Genomic DNA, 23,934 nt, shown 5'->3' on the forward strand with positions numbered 1-23,934 from the left:
ATAGCGAAAAATAGATTTTAATTTGGTTGTTTGATTATTTTTTAAACTTTGTTATGCAGTAAGTTTTAGAATACATGAGTGAATTTGATTTATTGCTGTGTGTCTTTTGTAGGTTTTTTTTCTATGAAATAAAATAGTAAATTAATTAGTGAATATACAGTTTATTTTGAGTAACTGAAAATTGTAGACCACAATGAGCAAGCATAAGGAATTACTGGAACTCCTAAAACATGACTGTGGGGGGGGATCATTTTGTCAATTTTTTTACAAGCACTAGCATGATTTAATGCTATGATGCATAGTGCACTAATTTATATTACTAAGTATATGAATCTCTCTCTCTCTCTCTCTCTCTCTCTCAAAAGATTGTTGGATCATGAACAATACATATGTTCCAAATCACATTCAGGCACAAACAAGCTTTCCCCGAGGAAAAATAAAGGGTTTGCTTTTCTGAGATCCATGTGCCTACTTTTTTCTTTTGATACATTCTTTCCTCTGACCACACCCTACTGATACAGACAACAGAACCCACATGACTCACACAGGCTTTAACTCCAACCCTATTCTTTCTCTCTGACCAGTGTACTAGAACTAGACCCCACACAAATGACGAGAAAACATGCTGTGTATGGGCACGGTCAATCTCCATTAAAAAGTTTAATTTTGAAAACAAGCTGTGAAAAGAGAGAATATTTACTAGTGATCGAGGTAGAGTAAAAGTAACAAGTAACAAGTAATAGAGGCAAAAAGTCACTGGATGTCTAAATGAGAAAATTACACGAATTAAGTTACCACGAAAGTAACAGGTTTCCTTTTAAATGACGGGTTTTTCTTTGCCAAAGTGTTTCGTAAACAGGGTGTGTGCAAAAGTCAGATATTGCTGAATACATTTCTGAGCACATTTCGACCATTTTTGAAAAACCACGGATTTAATTGAATTCAGCACAACACATGATGGCTGCATTCGAAAGCTATAGGAAGCTGACTTGTTGCCTAATGAGGCAATGACTTTGGGGGCAGCGTTTGGGTGAATGCAGCTCCAATAAACACATTCGAAAAGCCTTCAGAGAAAGCGTGACAGAATTCTGTTTAAAATTAACAGAGGGCACCTTTGTGATAACTAATCGAATATGTTAAAACTACAACGCAAATTTTTCTCTAGAAATGCAATCCAAAGATGTGAAAAAAGGGGGAAATATAACTTTATTTACACAAAAACCGTGCTTCCGCCGCTTTTTTGGCCGCCATGTAATGTTTCGAACGTTACATGTGGGGAACCAATCGCATTCCCCACACGAGCACACACATAGAATTGTGGGACATTGAAGGCAGCGAAGGATACATCAATGCAGCCTCTAAAAATCGACCGGATGGAGGTATCTCAGGAGACAGGAAGTAAGAAAACATTGGATTGGACCTTCCTACCTTGAAATGCTACCTCCGAAGAAATGTACACCTCTATTGGACACTCCATAAACCAAAGTAGGATCCTAAAAATCCCTAGTTACGTACTCTTTAAAGCTATGATTTAATGCATGTTTACCTTGAACAGATGCTTACTGATACTGAACGCATTCTTCTTTTATGTCAGGCAGGCTGGCTTGTGTCAAGAGGACCCACTGTCCCTGTCAAGCATGTATTTATAAATCTGATCTTATGTTTAAAGGCTCATATTTAACTATTATATATGGAAAATGTGTGTCCCTTACTGTACCGAAAGAGAATGTTTAGGCTGCAACCATTTGACATTTTAGACATTACAGGACGGAAGTGCATTTTCAGATTTAACAAAACATTTTGAGGGCACACTAATTTTAAAAAGAGATTGATCGAGATTGACTCTATTTACAATTAACGTTGCATTATTTCATGAAAAAATAGGTATTGTAATTTTCATATTTCACTGGGACTTTAACATACCTAGGCTACCTGTTTTTTAATTCATACATGGGTGCACTCAAATATTCCCCCTTAAACACAAATAATGTTTCCGTTCTCCTGTCTCTGTATCCTTTCATTGTTAAAAAATGTTCAATAATCAGATTAAGAATAAAATGAGATACATTTTTTGTACATATGATACATATGTTTCTACAATTACATTTTTGTCTATAAAGCCACTTTCTTGCTTCTAAACAAACGCCTTCAGATCGAAAAGGAGAAGAGAAACAGTTTACTCAAGAGAAAAGTGGTGAATGTATATCCTAAATAAAAATCTATATCAATATAGGCCTATTAGCTTAATTCTAAAGACGGATCCTTAAGCTTCATTTGTTCATTTGTAAAAACATAATCCACGTTAAGCTTTTAAAAATGATAAACGTGTGCACAATAAACTGTATTTTTTCCCTCTGTGTAAAATATAAACGTAAACAGCTTTTTGTTACCGAGACAGTTCAGGCTATTAGGTCTTCACGACTACATTTCCCAAGACTCTATTCGGCAAAGAGCACCCGGAAGTTACGACAACATTAATGGCACTTGCACCAATTTCAAAACAGCGTTCTGACAATTATACAGAAATATCTTTTCATTTACGGTTGGACCAAACACGTGGAATTAAGGAGCCGTTTTCTCTTGTCAGCGATTTCACATCTCTTGGAGTGAATCATGGAGACGACGCCGAAAAAACTGTCAATTCATGAAACTTCAACGAATACAACCCCGTCTGTCTCCAAAAGTTCCTGTAAAACTGAGGTACAGCGTATTGTATTTATTAAGTTGATGTTGCTGATGTCTGTTCGTCGAAGGATGGTATTATACATAAGCAAATAATTCATAATAGCACTGACTGTAAGTTACGTCTTAGATATGACGTCGATCTGAACAGCCTTCATAACATGCTCATACGTTTTCGTTGATTAGGTTAAAAAGGACAAAATACACTTCAAATGTTATTTGTGCCTCTGTTTAATGCTGTATTTACCCCTCTGTAGCCCATGAGTGCCTCATTGAAAGAAAGATTAAAGAGAACACGACGGACATTCAAGTCCCCCCTCAGTGTTGTGAAACGCCTTAAGATTGAGGATGACGATCACGCACAGACTTCACAAGCTTACAGCAATGTGACTGAAGATACTGATATCAACCAGTGTGAAACGAGGGAGCAAACAGACTGTCTAAATAACACAGAACATCACTTGAGACATCAATGTGAAGTACTGAGAAAGGAGGTGAAACAGAAGACAGAAACTTTGCGGAGATTAAAGATGGTCAAAATGTATAGAAAAAAGGTAACCGGTTGTATCTAAATAAACCTTTGTTTTAAAATTTCTGTAATTCATTTATGTTTTTGCTGGTTGTTGATGCCTTTTGTCTTGTTTCTTGTAGAATGACCCGATCCAGCTGCAGAGGCTTATAGAGAAGTGGAGATGCTGTGCTCAATCTGTGCTGTATGAACTACAGAATGAACTGCCCACAGAAGGCGAAAAAGTCAGTCTTGCCCACCTTATAGACAATTTGGGGTTAGATGACAAAATCCTGCACTTTAATAGGATAGAAGAAGACTTCACAGACACATAAAATGTATTGCATGGTCAGGAGAGTCCTCTAGCATCTTTGCTGACTAAAGCATCTGGAAAGTGAAACTATTTATATCATATGCAAAACTAGTAATGCATTGAAATGTGACTTTTGTTACTAAACAGTTTTGTAATTATTGCACTTTTTTGTGTTGTCAAATGTTTGAGTTGATCATTATATGTCCTCAACCAAAGTATGTTATAATAAATCTGATTTATGTATCCTGAATCCGTTCTAGTGTAATTGTGCGAGTGCTGGAAAGTTCTTCATACGCAATTTCTCCACTTCAGCCCTCAGGAGGAGTATCTCATGAGACTGCATTTTGGCAACGTTCACCAGTTTCTTTCTTAGAATGATATCTTTGTAGTTCTTTTCAGCCTCACTCTCTTGGTTGTCTCTCACTGCTGAAAAACAAGCAACGAAATTCAGTGAAAGTCTGTATAAACTGTATGTAAAACCAGTTCTATTGAAATCTTCAGTTCACTGAGACCATTTACTGTGTATTAAAGTACTTTATGATGAAAATTGTTCTGCTTGTGTTTTGTGAAGAGACGCATCGTGATCTGGACTATTAAGGTATTTTTTATGAATATGGATATTCCGGACCATACTTAAATGTGAAAATATTTAAAGTCTGTTACCAGAAGCCTCATAAATATTTCTTGTCTCTGCAACAGTTATCTCCATATCATCCGTTTGTGAATCAAGGGCTGTGTTTTTCTCTTGCATCTGTGCGATCTGTCCGTGCAGGTGTTTTATCTGTTTCTTACAAGCCATAACTTTCTTCTGATGAGCCTGGACACAGAGAGAAGTTTGTCATCAAATTTAATTAATGTAATCATTCAGACGGAATACCTATACTTAGTAATACACATTTAATAGTCTTCTTATCTAAGGTGCTTGAAAAGATATACAATTATTTTACAAAACAGATTTACCTTGTTTTGTAATGCTATGGTCCTCTCCAAAATTGTGAGCTGCTTAGCCATCATGTTGTCCTGTTTTATTTCATTCAGATACTGACGTAAGAAAAATGCAAAGAAATTTTTAAAATGAGAGTTTATACTTTACACTTTAAAGCAAATGAATGTGCTGTATTGGTCTATACCTTTTTAACTTACCCTAGCCTTAACAAGAAACATAAGATAGTAAAAAAATAAATGATCCCCAAGACTTTTATTTTTTTTAAAGAATGCAGCTCAAAACCTCTTGGATCTCCTGAGTGACGCGCAGTGTCTGGATATCTCTGATTTTATTGTTGAGATCTTCCAGCTGCATTCCAATTCTCTTGTGCTCCCACTCTTGCTGTATGATTCCTTTGCGAAAGTCTTTACATTCCACCATGCTGTTAATCTTCTGATATCCTAAAGCCTGAAACAAACCATCAAGAGTTCATTGAATAATGGATGTATTAATGGGTATGTAATGTATGAATTGTTGCATACTGTTGTATATAAAAAACAATATACATTATTTAGCAATTTGAAGAACCATTTAACAATCCGTTTAAATGCACAACTCATTCATACATTTAGTAGTTTGGCTTTTTTTAAACAAGAAGGAGAAGAAAAAGAAGGAAGGTGATCTTGGTACCCTGATGGTGCTGTTCAGGTCCTCAATTACACTGCGATGGATCAGTAAAGCATCTTCATAATCACCAATGAAGTCTTTAGCTTCTACTTCAACCTGACCTTGCTGCAGAACAACCTGCACCATGCAGTCCAGTCTGAACCGCATCTTCTCTTCACAGAGGCTTAAAAATATTAGGTATGAATATACTGTATGTCATCAGAAATCTTAATTTCCAGTAATATTGTAATGAGCAATGTGAAACCTTGATGTTGTAAAAATGAAAATGCTATTCTCACCTATTAAGACTATCAATGAGATTTTTCATTTCACCATGAGCTCTGTCATCCTCATTTATTCTCCTCTGCAGAAAAGCCTGCATCTCTGCCAGGGTCAATGCTTTCATTTTCACCTACAGGAGTCAACACATGTAATTATAGCTCTAGTGGCTGTGTTTGGAGTGATCTATCTTCTAGTGCATCCATCTACGCATTCTCACCTGATGCTCACTTTCCACTTTGGCCTGTCTAGCCAAGCAAAACCTTTCCCACACAACTGGATCTAATCCGTTAGGCATGTTTTCCGGAGCATCCAGGTCTTTCATTGCCTTTATCATCACAGCGAGTCCCTCTGATGCTGCTGTTCCTAACCGAGGTCTATCCAGATTATTTTGTGTTTGTGTTTTTATCTTCTGCACCCTGTCAATCGACAAAAAGGTAATTTTTACTATAAATTCATATATAAATATGAATGCATGCCATGCATATGAATGTATGGCTGAAGGGTCTTCATCTTTTAATCCCACCCCCTGAAATAATACCTGGGTCTCCGTTTGTAGAGTTTATAGAGATCATCAATAATGTTTACAGGAACATCATAAAATTCTTTTCGAAATCCTTTTTCGAGAAGCTTTAAAAAAAAAAGAATAAACAGTAGGCAATGATATCATATAGCTGTAAAATACTACGTGTTCATAACCTTACTTTGTCCTCAGCGACTGCACCATCGTATACGTCTCTAAACTCATCAACAACGTCCTTTTGTTTTTTTAAATCCTCGCCAATTTTGTTCTGTCAGGAAAGAGAAGTGACTCATACACCACAACATTCTGTGCAAAACAATCTTCATAGAAACAGATTAGCATGCAACACAAGTTTATTCTTGCACAACATTTTTGTCTTATCATCAGTGATTATAGCGCTTCAGGTGCCAACTTCTGATGCTGTTTTTTGTTTACAGTACAAAAAGTTAAATATCTAAATACAAATCACCTTAAACATTCGTGCTCTTTCAAGTTTAATGGTCAGCTGTTTCTCTCTATTCAGGATCTCCTCTTCAGTTTGAATAGAGTGGACCAGAGTTGCGATCTTGAGCTCCTCCTGATTGACAAAAAACAATGGTTTATTTGTCAGGGGCAAACCTATAAGCACAATAGATGAGCAGATAACATTAAATGGACATGGACATAGTTGTCAAGCCATGAAAGTACACGCCTGAAAAGGTGACATGCAAAAATGCAATTATGTATTGTATCATCTTACCTGGTATATAACCATCTCTGATTTCACCTTTCTTTGAAAAAGCTTTGTGAGTTTTTCATCAAAGGCCTGGGTAGCCTCCTTTATGGATGTCAGCAGTTTTTTCATTTCTGACTCTAAGATCTGGAGCAACAAAACGTTCAACGGATTCAAATCTTGTCTTAAATGGATTTAAAAATGTAATAAAACATTGATGATGGGTTCGATATTGCTTTGGATAAAAGCGTCTGCCAAATGTGTAAATGTAAAATATACATACAGTATGTATATGGTGCAGTTTTCAAATGTTTTCTTAGCATCATTCCTAGGCTAACAAGTTTTTGGTTTTATAAATGAGAGAAAATAATACAGTACAGCATTACAAAATTATGACAGAATGGCCCTTTTTCGTTAAACGTTTTCCTTAAGGTTTAATGGCAGACGCCACACACCTTTTTGTACTTCTCTTGCTCCTCCATGAGCTCTTTTGCTTTTTTCTCATGCTCCTTGAAGCTCTTTCTCTCTTCTTCTGTCCACTGAATCTCAGGTTTAGACGTGAACTCGGGCTGAGGTACTTCCTTTAAGATAAACACACATCTCAAAAGTGTTTTACCCCATTCTGTATTTTCTTCTTGGTACATAGGTTTCCTGTTTTAAACTTTCCAGAAAAATGCCACCTCACCACTCTCAGGATATCCTCCTTTTTGAGCTCCAGGACTCCACCCATCATAACATTAAGAGCTGTATCTCTCACGTTATCAGACTGCAATGGAAATCAAAACATCTGAGATCCTCTGAGACAAATAAAAAAAATCTACAGTATGTACACAATGGTACACAAAGAGTATCTCTAAATACAGTGTAAGCCAGTTCTTAATTTTGCACTTTAACAAATGAATATTTTATTGATTAAAATAAGTCAGATCAAGTTAAAGGAACAATTCACCCAAAAATGAAAATTCTGCTGTCAATTCTGTCATTACTCACCCTGGAGTTCTTCCAAATCTGTATAAATGTCTTTGTTCTGATGAACGCAAAGGAAGATATTTGGCAGTTCTTGGATAACACTGACTACCATTGTAGGAAAAATGATAATTGTAGTCAAAAGTGCCCCAGAACCTTTAGCTTTCCTATTCTCAAAAATATCTGCTTTTATGTTCAACAGAACCATCTAATTATAAAACAAATTTTCCTGCTAGTCAATAGTGGCCAAAACTATTTGGTTACAAGGATTCTTCCAAATATATTTCACACTGTTCATCAGAACAAAGATATTTATACAGATTTGGAACAGCTCCAGGGTAAGTAAATGAAGACAGAATTTTCATTTTCGGGTGAACTGTTCCTTTAATATGTTGCAGTTGTTTATTTAACTGAAATGCAAAAGGTGTTGGCTGGTTATGAACTGTTTAAAGCACATCTGTTGTAGAGTACAGTAACGCCATACTTTTGCCGCAAGGCCTTGGAGTTTTTCTTCCTCTCTTAGCTTTTCTTCTTTTTGCCTCTTCTCGGGGGTTAGGTATTTCTCTACCTTTATCTAGAAACACACATATTAATTTGCCTGTCAGGCCTATTGTTCACATTAATAAATCAAAATACTATACATGTTTGAATGAGTCTGCCATAAATATTGAAATAATTAAAAGATGCTAAACGTGGCAGATTTTAAATGGTTGTATGTTCAGACTTGTTAGAGAAGCGAGCTGCGTCATTAATTGTAACCTAAAACCAAGACCTTATACACTTATACACCTTATGACTCAGTCAGTCATCCTATGTTAAAGTACCTCAGAGTCAGTCACAGTAAGAGCTCTCTCAGGACACTCATTATCTGTGAGAGTGGGCTCCCATAGGCTTTCACTGAGGTCCAGTTCAGCCATAATCTCAGAGATATGTTTGTTCTTCTCTCTAACACGGTTGATTTCCTGTTCCTTCTGCTTATACACAGCCTCAAATTCTTCGTTGAATGAGGTCTTCACTTTGTAGATGACATCCTTTATAAAACCACCATACGTAATGCATTAAATTAAAGAGTTAAAGGTTTTATACTATAAAGGTTTTATAGAAACTGTATTTAAAAAAGAGAACAAGAGACGAACCAGTCACCTTCAGCAATGTGATTTGGTTGATTTTCTGCTCTCTGATATGTAAGTTGAACTGGTTGTAGAGATGCGTATTGAGGCCTCCATACAGAGAACTCAAACTGCCTGTTAGAGCAGGCGTGTCAGTCATGCTGTCCTCTGAATCCTTGTCTTCCTCATCCTTCTTACTTTGTAGAAGCACATCTTGGAGCTATAAAAACATTCAGTTTATGTGTCATTTATGCCAGGGTAAGTTTTAAGCTTTGGTTGCTTGATTTATTCATTTACTTGTGAATCTGCCTGTTCGATCTGCCTCATGGTCTCAACCCTATGAAGTTCATTGAGTTCTTCTTCAGTGCGTTCCTTCATGGGGTAGTTCTTTACCTCATAATTTGAATGAAAGGCCTGGGGGACAAAAAAGTACCCATAAAGACTCTTGGTGAGTATATTATGTTTCTAGGAATTACAGTTTATCCACAGTAAAATCAATGGTGGATGAGGATTTAGTTTCATAAAGTGAATACGTCCAGCAACATTCTATTCAGACTAATACCTTTATGGCTTTTCCTTTGATTTTCAAGGAATCCCAGCATTTCCTCTTCAGGACTTCCCTCTGATAGCACTTAGCAAGATTCTCCATTTCAATCTCCTTCCTCACCTTAAAAGACATAAATATGCACAAAGTAAATATCAAACTAGTTCAAATACAGCAAATAAAAATAAAAACTACTGCTATTCATATTATCACTTATGTATAAACAACTTTTTAATATCTCTAAATAACAGTCATGTTTACCCTGGTAACTTCTTGCTCTGCCTCAGCCTTTAGCCTCTGTTGCTCTTCAACATCCAGGTTAAACTCCTGTTGCTCAAGTCTCTCCATTTCTGGTAGACTCTCATTCTCCAGCATCATGGTCTGAATCTGCAGTGATCCAAAGATTTATAGGACAAACCTCCTCAAGAAATATTTGTTTAAGGATAAGAGTGTGACATAAGTGAAGTAAAATGCTTTACCGTGTCACGCAGAGCCTTTATGTTTGTTCTAAGGGTCTTCTTTATATCTGAATACTGAAGAGTCTCCTCTTGGAGAATCTGTTGAGAAATGAAGACCATGACGACAATGGAAAGCTGCACAGGAATTTAGGATCGATGCATTATTTTTGAAAGTTGAGATGTATAAAAACAGTATAATACACCTGACTGATCAGTTCTGACTTCTATGTCTTCTCTACTCTTTATAAAAAAAACTCTCATTTAGCTCTGTATACTGTGTTAGGTTATATGAGACCAGTCTTGTTTTTTTATTGTACTTATGCTTTTGTTGTCCTTATGCTGTCCCAATTGCTTCCATTGCTTACCCCAGCTGTAAGTCGCTTTGGATAAAAGCGTCTGCTAAATGACTAAATGTAAATGTAAATAATAAATTATTTTAAAGAAATTTGTCTAATCCAGTGCACACTGTTAGATCACATCACTGATTAACTGGAGTGTAATAATAATATCCTAGTATTAAAAATGAAGCTTGTGCTTTTTATTTGTTAAGGGCTTAAATAATTGCTTCAGTTTGTTATTTTCAACTATAATGTTGAGCAAATCATCTTTTTGAGGTGGGGATATTTCAGGAATTTTAGTTATTTCATTTTTTGGGGTGTATTATTTTTTAAATAAACAGTGCTTCATGAACAATTACCCTTCCATGTCCCATTTTGGTCTCTTAAACAAAGCATTGAATGCTACTGTGTTCCAGTATTGGTATACTGGTTTAGTATATCACAGCACTGTTCAAGTGGTCATTCTGTACTTTTCTACATAGGAAAAACATTCGGGACATTGTCACGAACTTTAATCTATTCAATTGTGTTTACTGACACGAATATCCCCCATTTTTTGGTGTCACCCAGCAGGACTTTCAATCTAATTTATTTTAATATGCGGTCTCTTTTATATGTATAAATATGTATCAACGCAATCTGATGTGAATTCAAACCTATTTTACAAGGTGGTTCATTCGTGTGAATTCCTATTTCCTTAGATCTTATTGGTATGTTTTGTTATGATTTGACTTTTCCCAGTGATGTTAGGTTTAGGGGCGGGGTAGGGGAGCCATATATCATTGTTTTGCCATCTCTTGAAACTCACGTTTTTAGCAAAAGTAGCCTTTGAGGCTGTGATATTAGTATTTGGGGAGAAGTAAGGTGTTGGTTAGTGATATCTTAAAATATCTTTTGATATCAGGTTATAAATACATAAATGTTAATACAAACGCAGTCTGTGTATTGAAAGTCGTGCTGAGTGATGGGGATATTCTTGTCCATGAACACAAATTAATAGATTCCAAAATGTCTATGCGACACACTGAGACAGGGGTAGCACATTCATTTTCACGTTGAATTAAAATGTATTAAGATGTATGGTTTTGCTTCAAGTAAATAAACACAACAATGTACCTGAAAAGTACTTTTTCCAGAAACAAATGGTGGTATTGATAATGATTTTACTTAAAGTCACAAGGTTATTTTTATAATGCATGAATAAATATAATGATAAAACTTACCGTATCAAGTTTCTTATCAAGCCATGTAGAACTAGTTGGGGATCCAGAGTAGCTTTCCTCTTGTTCATTTTCACCACTTGTCTTTCCTTTAACACTGACCTTTAGGAAGATTTTGGGAAGAGTATGAGTTATGTTTTGTGAGTGTATGATGCATTTTGGAGTAAAATGTCTCCTACGATTCTGTCTCCTATGATTTTTTTAAATAATTAACATAACCAATATATTTTTGTGAGAACTAAACAAATATTCAATTCATTATATTAATTAATATTTTGAATGTTAGATATTTCAATGACAAAAAACCAAAATTTAGCTGTCCAGCATTGTGTGCATGTAATATCCCGTTTAGAATTACACCATGCCATTGTACAAATAATACAATAAACAGCAGAAAACAGTACAACAACAGAAAAGTGTGTTATGTTCTACACCTCCACTGTATGCATCAAAGACTGTGCTTGTGGATCCCAGTCACTCATTTTGGTAAGGATCCTGTTTTCTAAAGTTGCTTTGGATACAAATGACTCAGCGATCGACTGACCATACTGGGCAGCTGCATTTTCTTTTGCAGCACCAGAAAGCTTTAATCTGTTGAAGAATTATTAACATAAGGGTGAAAAGAAAAAGAGAATACACAGCCCTTTATTAAGGTTCTACAGTGATATTTTTCAGTTTTATGTGTTTATTAGGAACTAAAGTGGTTTTCTGATGGTTGTTGGGGCATTTGTTGGATTGCAAAGCTCACCTCAGCCTGCAACAGACAAGAGAACCATCCCTAAGGCCCGTAGTGATGACGGTCTGACTGTCTAGAGTAAAACAAACAGAGCCGACTCCACCCTGCCAACATGAGTGGCACTGCAGCTGCACATATCTGTCCTACACGTCAACGGTGGGCACAATAAAGTAGCAGTGAGAAATCTGGGCAGTTTCCTGGAAACATGTTGCTCCTGGCCCAGTGCTTACAAATATTGAAAAAAATATGAAGTCTGTTTTATGAGACAATACCGTTGAGGAGATCTCACAGAGACGCAGCAGTCCGTCCCTGCCAACAGTTGCCAACCACATTTGATGAGGAGAAAGCTGTAGAAATGCAGGGCCCAGGAAATGCCCCCCAGCCTCTTTCTCTGGAAACAATTTTACTGAGTCTTGTACCTTGGATAACTTTTCTTCACCCTGTTTATCACACGAGAACAGTTAGGAGCAGTGCCAACAAAAATAAATAAAACTGTCATTGACTATGTATGGTATTTTTTTTTTATAGCACCTCAGGGATAGTAAATTCCTGCAAGACATTTTTCTGTTGACAGTAACCGAATATCTTGTTGGTGGCCAATTCACAAGAGCAGATACTGTGAGGGAGCTCATACAGACAGCTGTGAAAAACTTCTTTTCGCAGACAGCCGCGAACATCCACACAACCTGTTGAGTCTGGGAGTGGCACATCATTTTGAGAAACATTGCCATAATAGTTGTGTCAAAAAATAACTCCAAAATGTATCACACTTAAACTGTATGAATTTTATATTATGAGATGATAAAATGTAACCTGAAAACAAATGACACTATCTTTCTTAACAACTAAATGGCTTTTTTACATAATCTAAAACCAATTGGTCCCAGATCATTTTGTTGCCCTTTACATTAACCACAGGTGTGGTTCATCACAATTAATATGGATATACTATTGCTTTAACAACTATGAAGTGCCCAAAATAATATTTTTTTATTATAACTATAAACTTCATATGTCAATTAATAAATAAAATAAAAACACTTTTTGCTTAATGTATGCTTGAGCTTTCTTTAGTATATGCACTTTGAATGCCATGATAGTGTTGTCTTAATGTACAAAATGTTTTGTCATTTTCCTCCAAACTTTATTTACAGTAGCTTTCCATTTGCTATTCTCATTTTCAGAGTATTTCTGAAGTACCTGTGAGTTGCTGTACAAACAACGTCAGCAGCAGAAGCACACTTCCCTCACTGGTCTGTCCTTCAGTCTTCTTCTTCCTCTGTTTACTGCATAGCACCAGCACTTTAACCTGATCATTCTCTTTATTGTACTGAGTGGACAGGCTTATAATGGCACCTGGGACCTCTAAAATATATTAAAACAATATCTAACAAATTACTTCTAACAAAAGATGGGACAAAACATTACAAACTGTGACATTCTAAAAAGTACCGATCCAGCCAATAATTCCAAATCCTTTTGACGGCCTTGCATCCAGCACAAATATCTGGGAATCTGATGCTCCAGTAATTAAAAAGTTTCCACCTTGATCAAACCTGTTCAGAAAAATATTAAACTGTAAAGATCCAGTTCACATTCAGCTCTGCTTCAACTTCAAATGTGATAGAAAATAATATACGGAGAAGAAACTCACACTAAATGGTCTACGGGAACATGGTAGAGGTGAATTCTATGTATTAGTCTGGGCTTCTCTTTTGTGGTCATCTCTACAAACAAGATGTCTCCTGTAACTGTACCTACAGCAGCATACTGCCCTATGAGGCAGCATGCCATTCTGGTAACCTGAAGTTGAATCAGACCAAAGAATACAGATTGATGTATAGCAAAATCATGAATTAAATAAATTGGATGTGAGTGTGGTATAAAACTATAGCACTAACATTTGTGTGCAAAAAGATGGAGCCAATGCAAAGTCCACTATCCAAAGTCCACAACTGTATCTCTCCTCCCTCTCTGGCTGACTGCAGTTAAAGAAAAGACAAATTACATGTAGAGTTGACATACAAAACGCTACTTTAAAGTCAGTAAAAAGTAGTGACAATGCCAAAATGTCTGTATGGATTAACTGTTTGTAATTGCATTTAATTTATATCTTAATGTTATATAATATTATAATAATTATGAATACTATCATATTCTAATGTATATTTGTTTACTGATAACAATTGATTAACCATTTTTTTTACCAAACAAAGGTTTCTCTCAGTGTATAATGGAGCAACAGTCACAAAATCTCCACAGAGGGCATCCCGGATTTTAAAAACTTTGTCCTTGAGCAATGGTTTGAATCTGTAAACACAGCCCTGTGAGGCAAATGAAATCAAGATTTTTAAATACTGAGAGCATTGTATAATATTTCTGGCCTATAAAATTAATTCTGGTATAAACATATAGGGTTGTGTCATTTATATTATATACACTTACAGTATCATCTTAAAAATACTCAGTTATAAATACACTTACTGTATTAGAAGTTATGAGCAATGTTTCACAATCAGGTGAAAATATTATGCTCGATACTGCCTCATCCAAAGCCCAAGTCTGAACCACCTCCAATTTATTTCCTTTAATTTGAATGTTTCGTAAAATGCCATCCTGCAAGATATTTTTTTGTTGCTCTTGAATTAAAACATTTTTTGATTCAAATTTAAAGAGATGTCTCTATGTATGGTTATCATTATGGCCACCATAAATAATTTCTTACATTTCCTGCAGCAAAGAGATTGGAGTCCTGCAGTGCAAAACTCTGGAAACTGCCTCGTGCAGGGAAGTTTCACTGTCATCTGTGGCATAAAAAATTAATCAAAAATACAATTAATAGAACTAAATTTTAAAATATCTTGGCCACAAAATTAATTTGTTGAATTAATTTGTAATAATGAGCAAAATGAGTGAATATTCCCCTTACCTATGTTTAAACCATTGCTTTGTGGTTTGTATAGAACAGAGACGATTAGAGTATCAGGATTCACACAAAGGAGAAAACCTTCCCTGCTTCCAACATAAAGGTCAGATGAAATTGACCAACAGATGGCACTTACACACACCTTTGGTTTTACTTGTTTCAAAGGCTGTTGAGACACACAAAACTGTTAGCTCAAGACTCACAAACATGAGACCGAGATACGATTTTATGAGACCACTCTACTTAAAATATGGTCAGCACCTCAAAATTGTCTGCTTTGTCCCCACTCAGCCCAGCGACTAGCTGAAATAGGCATCCGAGGGCCCAAATATGTCATCTTTTGACTCAGTATATGAGAAGGATTTGCTTCATGTTCAACCACTGAACCATCAGTAGCAGGTAGATCAACAACACTGCCAAAGAAACATAAAAAAAGATTTCTGGTAAAGTATCCAATCAATATTATCTTATGTTTGTGCATCAGTCAGAAACCAATGTACATTGATAGGCATGAATCTTATTATTTTTAATATGCAGCATAATCAATAAATAGTGACATCTGCTGGAGAGAAAACTCCTCTACCTAGGTTTCATCGAATGATAGTCACCACATCTTTCAACATTCCAAATGGTAAGGCACCTCGACTTTATAGCACAAATTTGACACCAGTTCATGGGATTAAATACCAAATCCATGATGCCCTCTCCCACCAGTGGATGGCTACAGATTGGAACACAACTCTCCCAGTTCCTACAAGAGTTGACAATTAGATTAATCACACTTAAAACCACATGACAAAACTGCAATGCAAATTATAATAATGTTAAGCGAATCTCTGGTGTAACATACTGAATGGCTAAAAAAAGTGTTGATATAAACTTAAATATACATTTGTCAGAAATAAAATGACAAGTAATGTTTCAACTAATGTCACAGCCATTTTCAGCTGTTTTCATTAACAGCATATCAGGTTGATGACCCACCTTTTTACTAGCAACTTAGTGTTTTTTATATAAATAATAATGTATATATAAAAATCTAGTTTGTGAGGAAGATGGTTAGCATTTTACCATAAAGTGATGGTTTGATCAGGTATGTCGGAGACACAGGCTAAATAAGGACCAGAATCACACAGTGTAAGAGTGGTGTAGCCCAGTTTAGCAGTACCTAAACAGCAAAGAAATATCTACCATTAAGATTTTTGCACTCCAGTCATTTTTATCAACAATTTTTAATGTTATTTAAGAGCATTAACTAACGTATATGTGTAAAGTAATAAGTCAGCTCTACTCTAATGACTGACCTTTCAGTTCACACATCAGCTCAAGGTCTGGATAGTTGTAGACAAATATGGAAGGATTGAGTTTTAGGTCAGAAAAGGCGAGAAGCCTGCGATGCCCACAGGCTGTAAAGGCTCCAATGCCAGACCCAGGGCTCTGCAGAGTCTTCGTCGTTTTAATGTCCACATTGAGAAAAACAATGACATTTCCACATGTGTAACACGCTGTTCTCTTGTCGACAAATTTAACAGTGCCATTGGTGTATCCTTGCACCCACCTTAAACAAATATACAAACTGCGTTATTTCTGATAGGGTATATTGTGATGTTACCTACATACTGTCATTAACACTGCACTTATGCTTTAGCTAATAGAACATGTTTTTGTCCAGACACAACACGGTTACAGGCTATGTAATATGAATAATTATTTAATACAATTGTCCTGTTCTTGTTAAATAAATAATGTGTAAACTTACCGAACTTCCAAGCTTTCCAACACATCCATTTTAGTGTGTCAGTTGACCCTCTGAGCGTGCGTGTGTCTCCATAACAACCGAAAACAACACGAGGACTTGAGTGTGACCAATAACATATAATTTAAGAATTGCGTTATTAACAAAAAGTATAATTTATGTGTAAATGTTTATCTACTTAAAAAACTTCTCGTGAGAATATCAAATGTTCCATTTTTAAAGTAGAAGGGCACTTTTAAACAACATAAAAGAGGCTATATTTATGATTATATAAGTAAGTAAATTAAGTTTTATTAGCAGTATTGAAAATAACAATTGTTAATAGTCATAATTAATGTAAAATAGTACAAGTAAAATAGCATTAACCAAATTATACACGAACTATATCTACTACTTAGAATAAATTAGAATAAATTATATCTATATTAAAATAGCATTGTTTCTCGTTAATTTTCTTTTTTTGTGCTAAATCAGGTTAGTTTGTGAGTCAGATTCGGTAAGAATTAAAAATCACTATATCGGATCAAAAAGACTTTTATTTTGAAAGAGTCTTCGAGACCGTTTTTGAAAGGGAAATGATCTGTGCACAAAGCGTTGCAACTAGGAACCTTCAACCTACTATGTTGGGCAGCGCCTCGTGAATAATAAAGTAATGTCCAGTGAAAGGGAACTAAATGAATGATCGGTAAATGCATCTGTCGGTTTGTATTAGCCCTTCGCGTGTCCCGTTTAACTTGACAGAAGCTAGTTTTGACACAAGGTTTGCTTGTATTTCAAAAATTAGCTTAGCAAACCGTAGCGACTTTGTAATGGGAAGCGCGCGGCCGTTGGTTAGCTGGAATTGATTAACGCATGACGAGGGTGGCTGTTAAACTGGATAAACTGTAGTTGTAGTTTTATGTTTAAACCGTAAGAAAACCCGTATCAGTTGTGTCATGTACAGTAGAATGGGCGAGTCAGCTTGCCAACACGCACAGGATGGGATATAGAGGGACTGTGTTTTAAAACCTTGCCAGTTGCCGGCCTATAAAATGCTTGTGGTTCCTAAAAATATGTTTAGGTAGGCTGCAGCTCACTGGGTATTGAAACACAGCCAGAGGCTGTAATTCAGGCTCACTTATGGTTACAGCTTATGTTTAACATTCGTTCTCCTAAAATAGCTGTGGGTGTCAAAGTTCTCACTGATGCATGCGCGATAGGGGAGAGTATAATGTATTTTGTGTTTACATATTTGCATAGCACTGCCATTGTACTTCCTTGTCTGTAGGGCAGTGGGTGGTCCTTATGGACTTTGAGAGCCTGTTATCTCGGTTTGCTCTGCAGCTCTTCAGCGATTATAGATTTGTATGTGTGTGGGCCCAAAGGAGTGGGGGTTATGAAGCACAGGCTGATCTGTGTCTTATCTTATCATGTGTTTGTTTTTTGAATCTAAACTGTTTGTTTATCATATGGATCCGCTCAGCCCTCATATCTGCAAACTTTTCTTTCAGCAGGTGAATGCTGGATGAGGGAAAATGGCACATGTTGGAGCTGTAGTTGCAGCATTGGCTGGTTTTATGGCCATTCTGCTACATTCTTCCATACACAAGATTGAAGAGGGACATTTAGCGGTTTATTACAGGTGAGTTGCAATGAGAGCTTAGATGTAATGAAAATGTCCTAGGTGAAGAAATGGCTGAATCGTTTCAAGCCACCTTTAAGCATCACAGTTAAGCTGGTGATAATGTAAGGGTGTAAAGGTGTTTGCACATACAGTCCGAAATTTTGGTATAATTTCTTTTGAATCGTAATCCTAGAAGCTAATCACACACAGATTGTGTCCGATGCATATTAATAAAAAATGTGCAAAACAATACGAATCGGGTCCCAAATTTTTTATGACGGACGAAAATATCGCAGGCAGTGTGTCAATGTGGTTGATACAACGTGAAGTCGTATTTATTTTTTAACGTGCAGAAATTTCCGAAGCAAAGTTTAGACTCTTCTGTGCAATTACCTTTTAATATTATTTTTATGCGGAAGAATCCTGCTCCATTTCCTCCCTTACTTATTATAATAACTATTTTAACGGATTTGTTTAATTCAATGTTAATCTGCGTTATGTGTATTTTCAGAGGAGGAGCTTTGCTAACCAGTCCTAATGGCCCGGGATACCATATAATGATGCCTTTTATTACTTCATACAGATCAGTGCAGGTACAAATATCCTTTATTACTACAGCTGTGGATGTTCACCATTATGCAGTTTTGCAGAAATATGGGAACTTATGTGGGGATGTTTGTCTTGAGGCTTTAAAGATTTTGTGCCTTTTCTTTGTCACTTTTATAGACAACTCTGCAGACGGATGAAATTAAAAATGTGCCTTGTGGAACCAGGTAAACCTTCCTGTTGTTGGTATTCGCTAAAACGGCATAAAGTAGATAATAATGGCCATTTGCAAATATTGTGGGACTCAACTTTATGTCTTCCACAGTGGGGGTGTCATGATCTATTTTGACAGAATTGAAGTGGTCAACATGCTGGTTCCATCAGCAGGTAAGAGCCTAATCCTGGCCTTGATCTTATTTTGGTATTTAGGTTATTTTGTCCTTTTTATGCACCATATTTGTCTTCTTTTCAGTAATTGACATAGTGAAGAACTACACTGCAGATTATGACAAGACTCTCATCTTCAACAAAATTCACCATGAGCTGAACCAGTTCTGCAGCGTACACACACTGCAGGAGGTTTATATAGAGCTGTTCGGTTAGTTACTGATGTCTCAAACAGTTTATTCTGTCCAGTATTTAAAGAGCAGTTCCTGAAAACTAATTTTATTTTTTTGTACACAAGTTATTGTGTTTAATTCATGGTGATTTTTCACAGACATAATTGATGAGAACCTAAAGACGGCTTTGCAGAAAGAGTTGAATTCTATGGCTCCCGGACTCACTATTCAGGTAGGACTTCTGTTACAGTCTCTGTGGTTTCAGTTTTTACCTTAAATGGAAAATCACACCTTGGAATGGTATTTTGCAGGCTGTGCGAGTCACCAAACCCAAAATTCCTGAGGCAATTCGAAGGAACTATGAGCTAATGTGAGTTAGCTTGTTTATATGTGATTCATTTTTATGACATGTTTTCACTTAAAACAGTTCGGGTTTTCATAATCCATTCAAAGAATGTACTTTTCATCATGATTTTCTTTACTTATTGTCTGCAGGGAAGCAGAGAAGACCAGACTACTCATCACTGTTCAGACACAGAAAGTGGTGGAGAAGGAAGCTGAAACTGAGAGAAAGAAGGCTATCATAGGTGGATGTCCTACAGATATATTCATGCTTACCGTGTGAAGATTCTAGAGAAACACATTTTCTGTTTTCATTCATCCTGCTCTTTTTCAGAGGCTCAGAAATGGGCTCAAGTGGCAGAGATTAACTTCCAGCAAAAAGTGATGGAGAAGGAAACAGAGAAAAAGATCTCTGAAATAGAAGGTCTGATGTACCTGAAGACTTTAAATGTTTTCACGGCATGTGTCCAAGTGCGTTGCTTATCAAATGGTGTTTTTGATTTTGACAGATTCTGCTTTCCTGGCGAGGGAGAAAGCGAGAGCAGATGCAGAGTATTACACTGCTGCACAATTTTCTGAATCAAACAGGGTAAAATACACAATGTTGTCATTGACGTTTGACACATTGCTTGATGTGTTGTCATTTTTAATTGAACAAACATTATGTATTGACACAGTTATGTTTGCTCATAATTCAACATTCAATTTAATTGTTTAAAAAAATTTTAGGTCCTTAAATATATCCTTTAAATACAATATAACTCAAAGCTTAGCTGACAGGGCTAACGTTCACTGTAAAAACATGGAGGCGTGCTCACACATTCTTTCAATAGATACTATTTCGCACAGGATGTGCTCTGGTCATTTATCAGATCCCTGTCTCACTCCTCCACAGCTAAAGCTGACACCAGAGTATCTGGAACTGATGAAATACCAGGCCATAGCAGCAAACAGCAAGATCTACTTCGGTCAGGACATCCCGAACATGTTTGTGGACACCAGCGCCTCCCGTACAACTACAAGCCAGGGTGCAGCTGACTCAATGGAGCAGCTGGACTCCCCGAGTATGAAAGAGGGTCTTAAGAAAGCATCCAAGCCCAAAACAGCCACAGAAGGCCACTGAAGGGGAGAGCTGTACCTCCCACTCCACCCTCCCACTCTCTTTCTTCTTTCTCAATCTCTTTCTTTGTGGGGCATGGGTGCTTGTGTGGCATGCTGACATGGATATTTTTCACTCTCGTGCTGCAGTGGGGTTGGGTACTGTGAGTCAGTCAGCTGAATACACAGTCAGATGCTTTGGTTTTACAGCAGTCACGTGTGGATGGAAAGTCTTAAGATGCGGCAACATTTTTGAGGTGTTGTCTCATCTGTGCTACTGAATATTGCCAGATCGAATTGTCGTAATGCATATCTTTATACCTTCCAATTTCTTGCATTAGCTTGCTTTTTTCTTTTTCTAACTGTTGCTCTTAACTTGCTTACTTTTTTCAAATCCATGTTAGATGTTTGTTTGATGCAGGCTGATGCATCTGTTTGAAGTATGTGAACATTTAGAGCCTTTTTCGTTACTGGAATTGAAAGGCATCACACTAATTGAGATCAAAGGAAGCACAGCTACAAATGGGTGACATTTGAGAAGTTCGTCGTCTCCTTTTCTTTGTGTTATTTAGGAGATTACAGCCTCATTTCTGTGGTCCCTAAGTTATTATAGATAAAATCATAAATTTAGTTCAGCCACAATTGGAAAGATCAGTGGCTTTAACATAAAGTAGTTCTTTAAAAATTGAACCCGATCATTTGAGTTTTCCAGCTAAATTTTTGCTATATCTTAACACAATCCCTCTTAATAATTATCTGATTTCTCCTGTGCAAATATTATGTAATGTCAGAAGTAGTGGGTTTAGTGGTGTTTTTGGCGTGTTAGTTTATGGATACCCTGTGGATGCTGATTTTAATTGTTGATTCATAGAAAGTTTCACAAAATGCATGGGTGTGGGGCTTTCAAGGTGAAATGCTTACATTTTTTTCTTTAAGTTTGAAAACCAGGGATTGTGGCTTTGAAAAGCTGTGAGACGGATATTACAGCGGTTGGATATGTGGTCCGGCTGCAAATGACCTCTTGCATGTTTTGTCATTAATTGAAATACGTTTGAAAGGGAATCTAATTAAAATAAGGGCTGCTGTGTTATTATACACTTAAGAGTTTTCCCCTTACAATGTCTGAGATGCATTACAAATATACATCTGGAAAGTTATCATTCATTAAAAATGTTATGTTTGTCACAGTCCATCGATGTCCTATAGCCACAGAAGTTTCAAGATGTCACCACTAGGGGAGGCAAGTGTTCTTTAGGAATCAAAAGACTGAAGAACAGAAAGCCAAATGAGCAAGGTGAACAGAAAGCCAAATGAGCAAGGTGTCTGCCTACGGTTGCTTTATTTCAGTAATCACAATGCATTAAATCAAACCTACCAGACAAGGTTTTGAATACGGTGTCTATTAGTGCTCTCTCTCAGGAATAGAGGCCTGTAAGTTAACTTGAATGACCAGATTTTTTGAAACCCTATACCATAAGCCGCTGACCACAGACATTTGAGTCAAATGCAGCTGTCATATTTTCACATCTTATGGACAAGCATTCATTTAATTTAGTTAGTTCATTTTCTTAGTATATCCATGTAACACTGGGTATGAGGCTTCTGTTCATACAGTTTTTATCAGGGTGAAGTTTAAGCATCTTAGAAGCTTAAAGGAAACTCAAAGCCTGATACAGATCTCTTTGGTTCTTATCATTAATGAAATGTGAAGATTAAACTTTGACTGCCCTGGAATAAATCCACTCTGTGAATGTCACTTTTTTTATGTCAGCGTAATTTAAGGTCCTGGTTTTAAAACATTTATATGCAAAAATTTTAAAGTTTTGACAGTGTTTAATTCTGTGAAATAAAACCTATTTTGATACCATGGAAATGACGTGTTGTGTTTTTACTGTTGATGCTGAGAGAGCGAGGGTGTGCTCGTAAACTTCATTGTATGTGATAATCACACGTCTTGTCTTGCACATTAGGGAAGTTCAATGATCATTATCGTATACCAGTGAAGTGTTTCAAAATAGTTGTCAAAGATTGTGTCATGACTTTTGCAAAGTTAACCTAGTTCTTGGGGGAAAAGTTTAAACATTCCTTCTGTGTTTGAATTTCAAGTAATTGCCCACGACCTGATCATGTTTTCCTGCCATTTTGTTTTTGAAAAGTCTGATAGACAACTTGATGAACAATCACTATTGACCCGTACTGTATACAATGCTTTAGTAAGAGGTTTTGTCAGAATACAAGATTTGCATTCCCAGTGTAACAAATATGCCTGCTTTGACTCTTGATCCAGGACAAAGGAAGGAAATAGTCACTCAAGGAGGTGGGCAAAAAGGTCTGTGTTTCCAGCTGACCTTAAAGAGAGAACTGAAACTCCCAAAGGACCCCCTGTGTAAATATCAGTCATTTTGACATATGTTACCAGATTAGAAACAAGTTAGACCTTTATACCACAAAGAGAACTTGTGTCTTGTTTCAAAAAGATTGGGTGTTTAATGTGGGCCCAAAAATTAATATAAATGTTTAGGTTAATGTGTGCTTGTGACAGTGTCTGGGATGCTCCACATATTTCCTTCCTTCATTTCTCATCAGGCATATACAGGAAATGGCTCCACCAAGAGTAAAGGTGGGGGGGGGGGGGTGTAGGTGGAGAGACTCGTTCGTGATTTTATTTTATTATCCTTTTTGTTGATGACATAAACGTTATTGTCGTTTAAACACATGCAGTGTCGTCCACAAGTATCGTATATTGTAAAATAATTTACTTGAGATATTATCATTTTCAATAGTTACATAAAGTAAAAATCCAACTGAACTGACCTTAATCTTAGATTCACGGGAGAACAGGAATGACTCCCAGATGACGTATACAGGATATATCACTACACAGGGTTACTCAGCTCAGTGATGGTGCCCAAATTCTTTCCCTAGTTTAATGACACAGTACAAACCTCAAAAAAGCAAGCTACGTGTGCATGCTCGGAACATCAATCCTCATGTTACTCAACCACTCATTTCATGAAAGAATTCTATTTTAATAGTACATCAGTTATCTTCTCTAGTAAAACTGTTCAGGACTGACAGCAACTCTGACGTGCCTTGAAGAATTGCAGGAAGGGCATTGCCCAGG

At 36.5% G+C, this 23,934-nt stretch overlaps 3 protein-coding genes across 9 annotated transcripts; 2 read left to right on the forward strand and 1 right to left on the reverse strand.

Moving 5' to 3' along the window:
- Positions 1–1,152: 1,152 nt before the first annotated feature.
- On the forward strand, positions 1,153–3,528 carry sfr1 (SWI5-dependent homologous recombination repair protein 1). 3 transcript variants are annotated; one of them, XM_056761561.1, is made up of 5 exons: positions 1,153–1,485; positions 1,595–1,639; positions 2,568–2,700; positions 2,940–3,236; positions 3,334–3,528. In XM_056761561.1, the coding sequence occupies exons 3-5, from the start codon at positions 2,614–2,616 to the stop codon at positions 3,523–3,525; spliced, it is 576 nt and encodes a 191-aa protein (XP_056617539.1). In that variant the 5' UTR covers positions 1,153–1,485; positions 1,595–1,639; positions 2,568–2,613; the 3' UTR covers positions 3,526–3,528. The 3 variants fall into 3 exon arrangements, with proteins under 3 accessions (XP_056617539.1, XP_056617540.1, XP_056617538.1); XM_056761562.1 differs by having other exon boundaries at positions 2,588–2,700; XM_056761560.1 differs by lacking the exons at positions 1,153–1,485; positions 1,595–1,639 and having other exon boundaries at positions 1,859–2,700.
- A 219-nt stretch (positions 3,529–3,747) lies between these two features.
- On the reverse strand, positions 3,748–16,929 carry cfap43 (cilia and flagella associated protein 43). Its single transcript, XM_056761563.1, is given in 39 exon segments — positions 3,748–3,929; positions 4,167–4,320; positions 4,464–4,544; positions 4,732–4,896; positions 5,119–5,278; positions 5,394–5,506; positions 5,594–5,792; positions 5,915–6,003; positions 6,078–6,164; positions 6,366–6,473; positions 6,636–6,755; positions 7,064–7,189; positions 7,294–7,374; positions 8,059–8,148; positions 8,399–8,605; positions 8,718–8,903; positions 8,981–9,097; positions 9,246–9,350; positions 9,489–9,614; positions 9,707–9,784; positions 11,247–11,345; positions 11,678–11,834; positions 11,992–12,122; positions 12,252–12,419; positions 12,511–12,674; positions 13,180–13,344; positions 13,432–13,535; positions 13,634–13,782; positions 13,881–13,961; positions 14,187–14,303; positions 14,464–14,595; positions 14,705–14,770; positions 14,898–15,071; positions 15,167–15,205; positions 15,207–15,318; positions 15,489–15,656; positions 15,977–16,073; positions 16,210–16,463; positions 16,665–16,929. Coding segments are annotated over 39 exon segments (4,968 nt in total). The 5' UTR covers positions 16,694–16,929; the 3' UTR covers positions 3,748–3,759.
- A 294-nt stretch (positions 16,930–17,223) lies between these two features.
- On the forward strand, positions 17,224–22,000 carry erlin1 (ER lipid raft associated 1). 5 transcript variants are annotated; one of them, XM_056761456.1, is made up of 12 exons: positions 17,224–17,346; positions 18,152–18,282; positions 18,776–18,857; positions 18,991–19,037; positions 19,136–19,197; positions 19,283–19,408; positions 19,529–19,602; positions 19,682–19,740; positions 19,866–19,957; positions 20,047–20,136; positions 20,222–20,301; positions 20,608–22,000. In XM_056761456.1, the coding sequence occupies exons 2-12, from the start codon at positions 18,176–18,178 to the stop codon at positions 20,833–20,835; spliced, it is 1,047 nt and encodes a 348-aa protein (XP_056617434.1). In that variant the 5' UTR covers positions 17,224–17,346; positions 18,152–18,175; the 3' UTR covers positions 20,836–22,000. The 5 variants fall into 5 exon arrangements, with proteins under 5 accessions (XP_056617434.1, XP_056617435.1, XP_056617437.1 ...); XM_056761457.1 differs by having other exon boundaries at positions 17,227–17,310; XM_056761459.1 differs by having other exon boundaries at positions 17,235–17,310; positions 18,155–18,282.
- Positions 22,001–23,934: the final 1,934 nt, after the last annotated feature.

Source organism: Triplophysa dalaica, chromosome 11 (genome assembly GCF_015846415.1).
Source record: "Triplophysa dalaica isolate WHDGS20190420 chromosome 11, ASM1584641v1, whole genome shotgun sequence".
Classification (NCBI taxonomy): Eukaryota; Metazoa; Chordata; class Actinopteri; order Cypriniformes; family Nemacheilidae; genus Triplophysa; species Triplophysa dalaica.

What these genes read in the sequence shown, in the direction of transcription:
- erlin1 (XM_056761456.1), top strand. Translation starts at nt 18,176, where the DNA reads ATGGCACATGTTGGAGCTGTAGTTGCAGCATTGGCTGGTTTTATGGCC. An exon ending in CATGCTGGTTCCATCAGCAG is followed by an intron (nt 19,198 to 19,282) that starts GTAAGAGCCTAA and finishes TCTTCTTTTCAG; the next exon opens with TAATTGACATAGTGAAGAAC. An exon ending in GGTTTATATAGAGCTGTTCG is followed by an intron (nt 19,409 to 19,528) that starts GTTAGTTACTGA and finishes GATTTTTCACAG; the next exon opens with ACATAATTGATGAGAACCTA.
- sfr1 (XM_056761561.1), top strand. Translation starts at nt 2,614, where the DNA reads ATGGAGACGACGCCGAAAAAACTGTCAATTCATGAAACTTCAACGAAT. An exon ending in AAAGTTCCTGTAAAACTGAG is followed by an intron (nt 2,701 to 2,939) that starts GTACAGCGTATT and finishes ACCCCTCTGTAG; the next exon opens with CCCATGAGTGCCTCATTGAA. An exon ending in TCAAAATGTATAGAAAAAAG is followed by an intron (nt 3,237 to 3,333) that starts GTAACCGGTTGT and finishes TGTTTCTTGTAG; the next exon opens with AATGACCCGATCCAGCTGCA.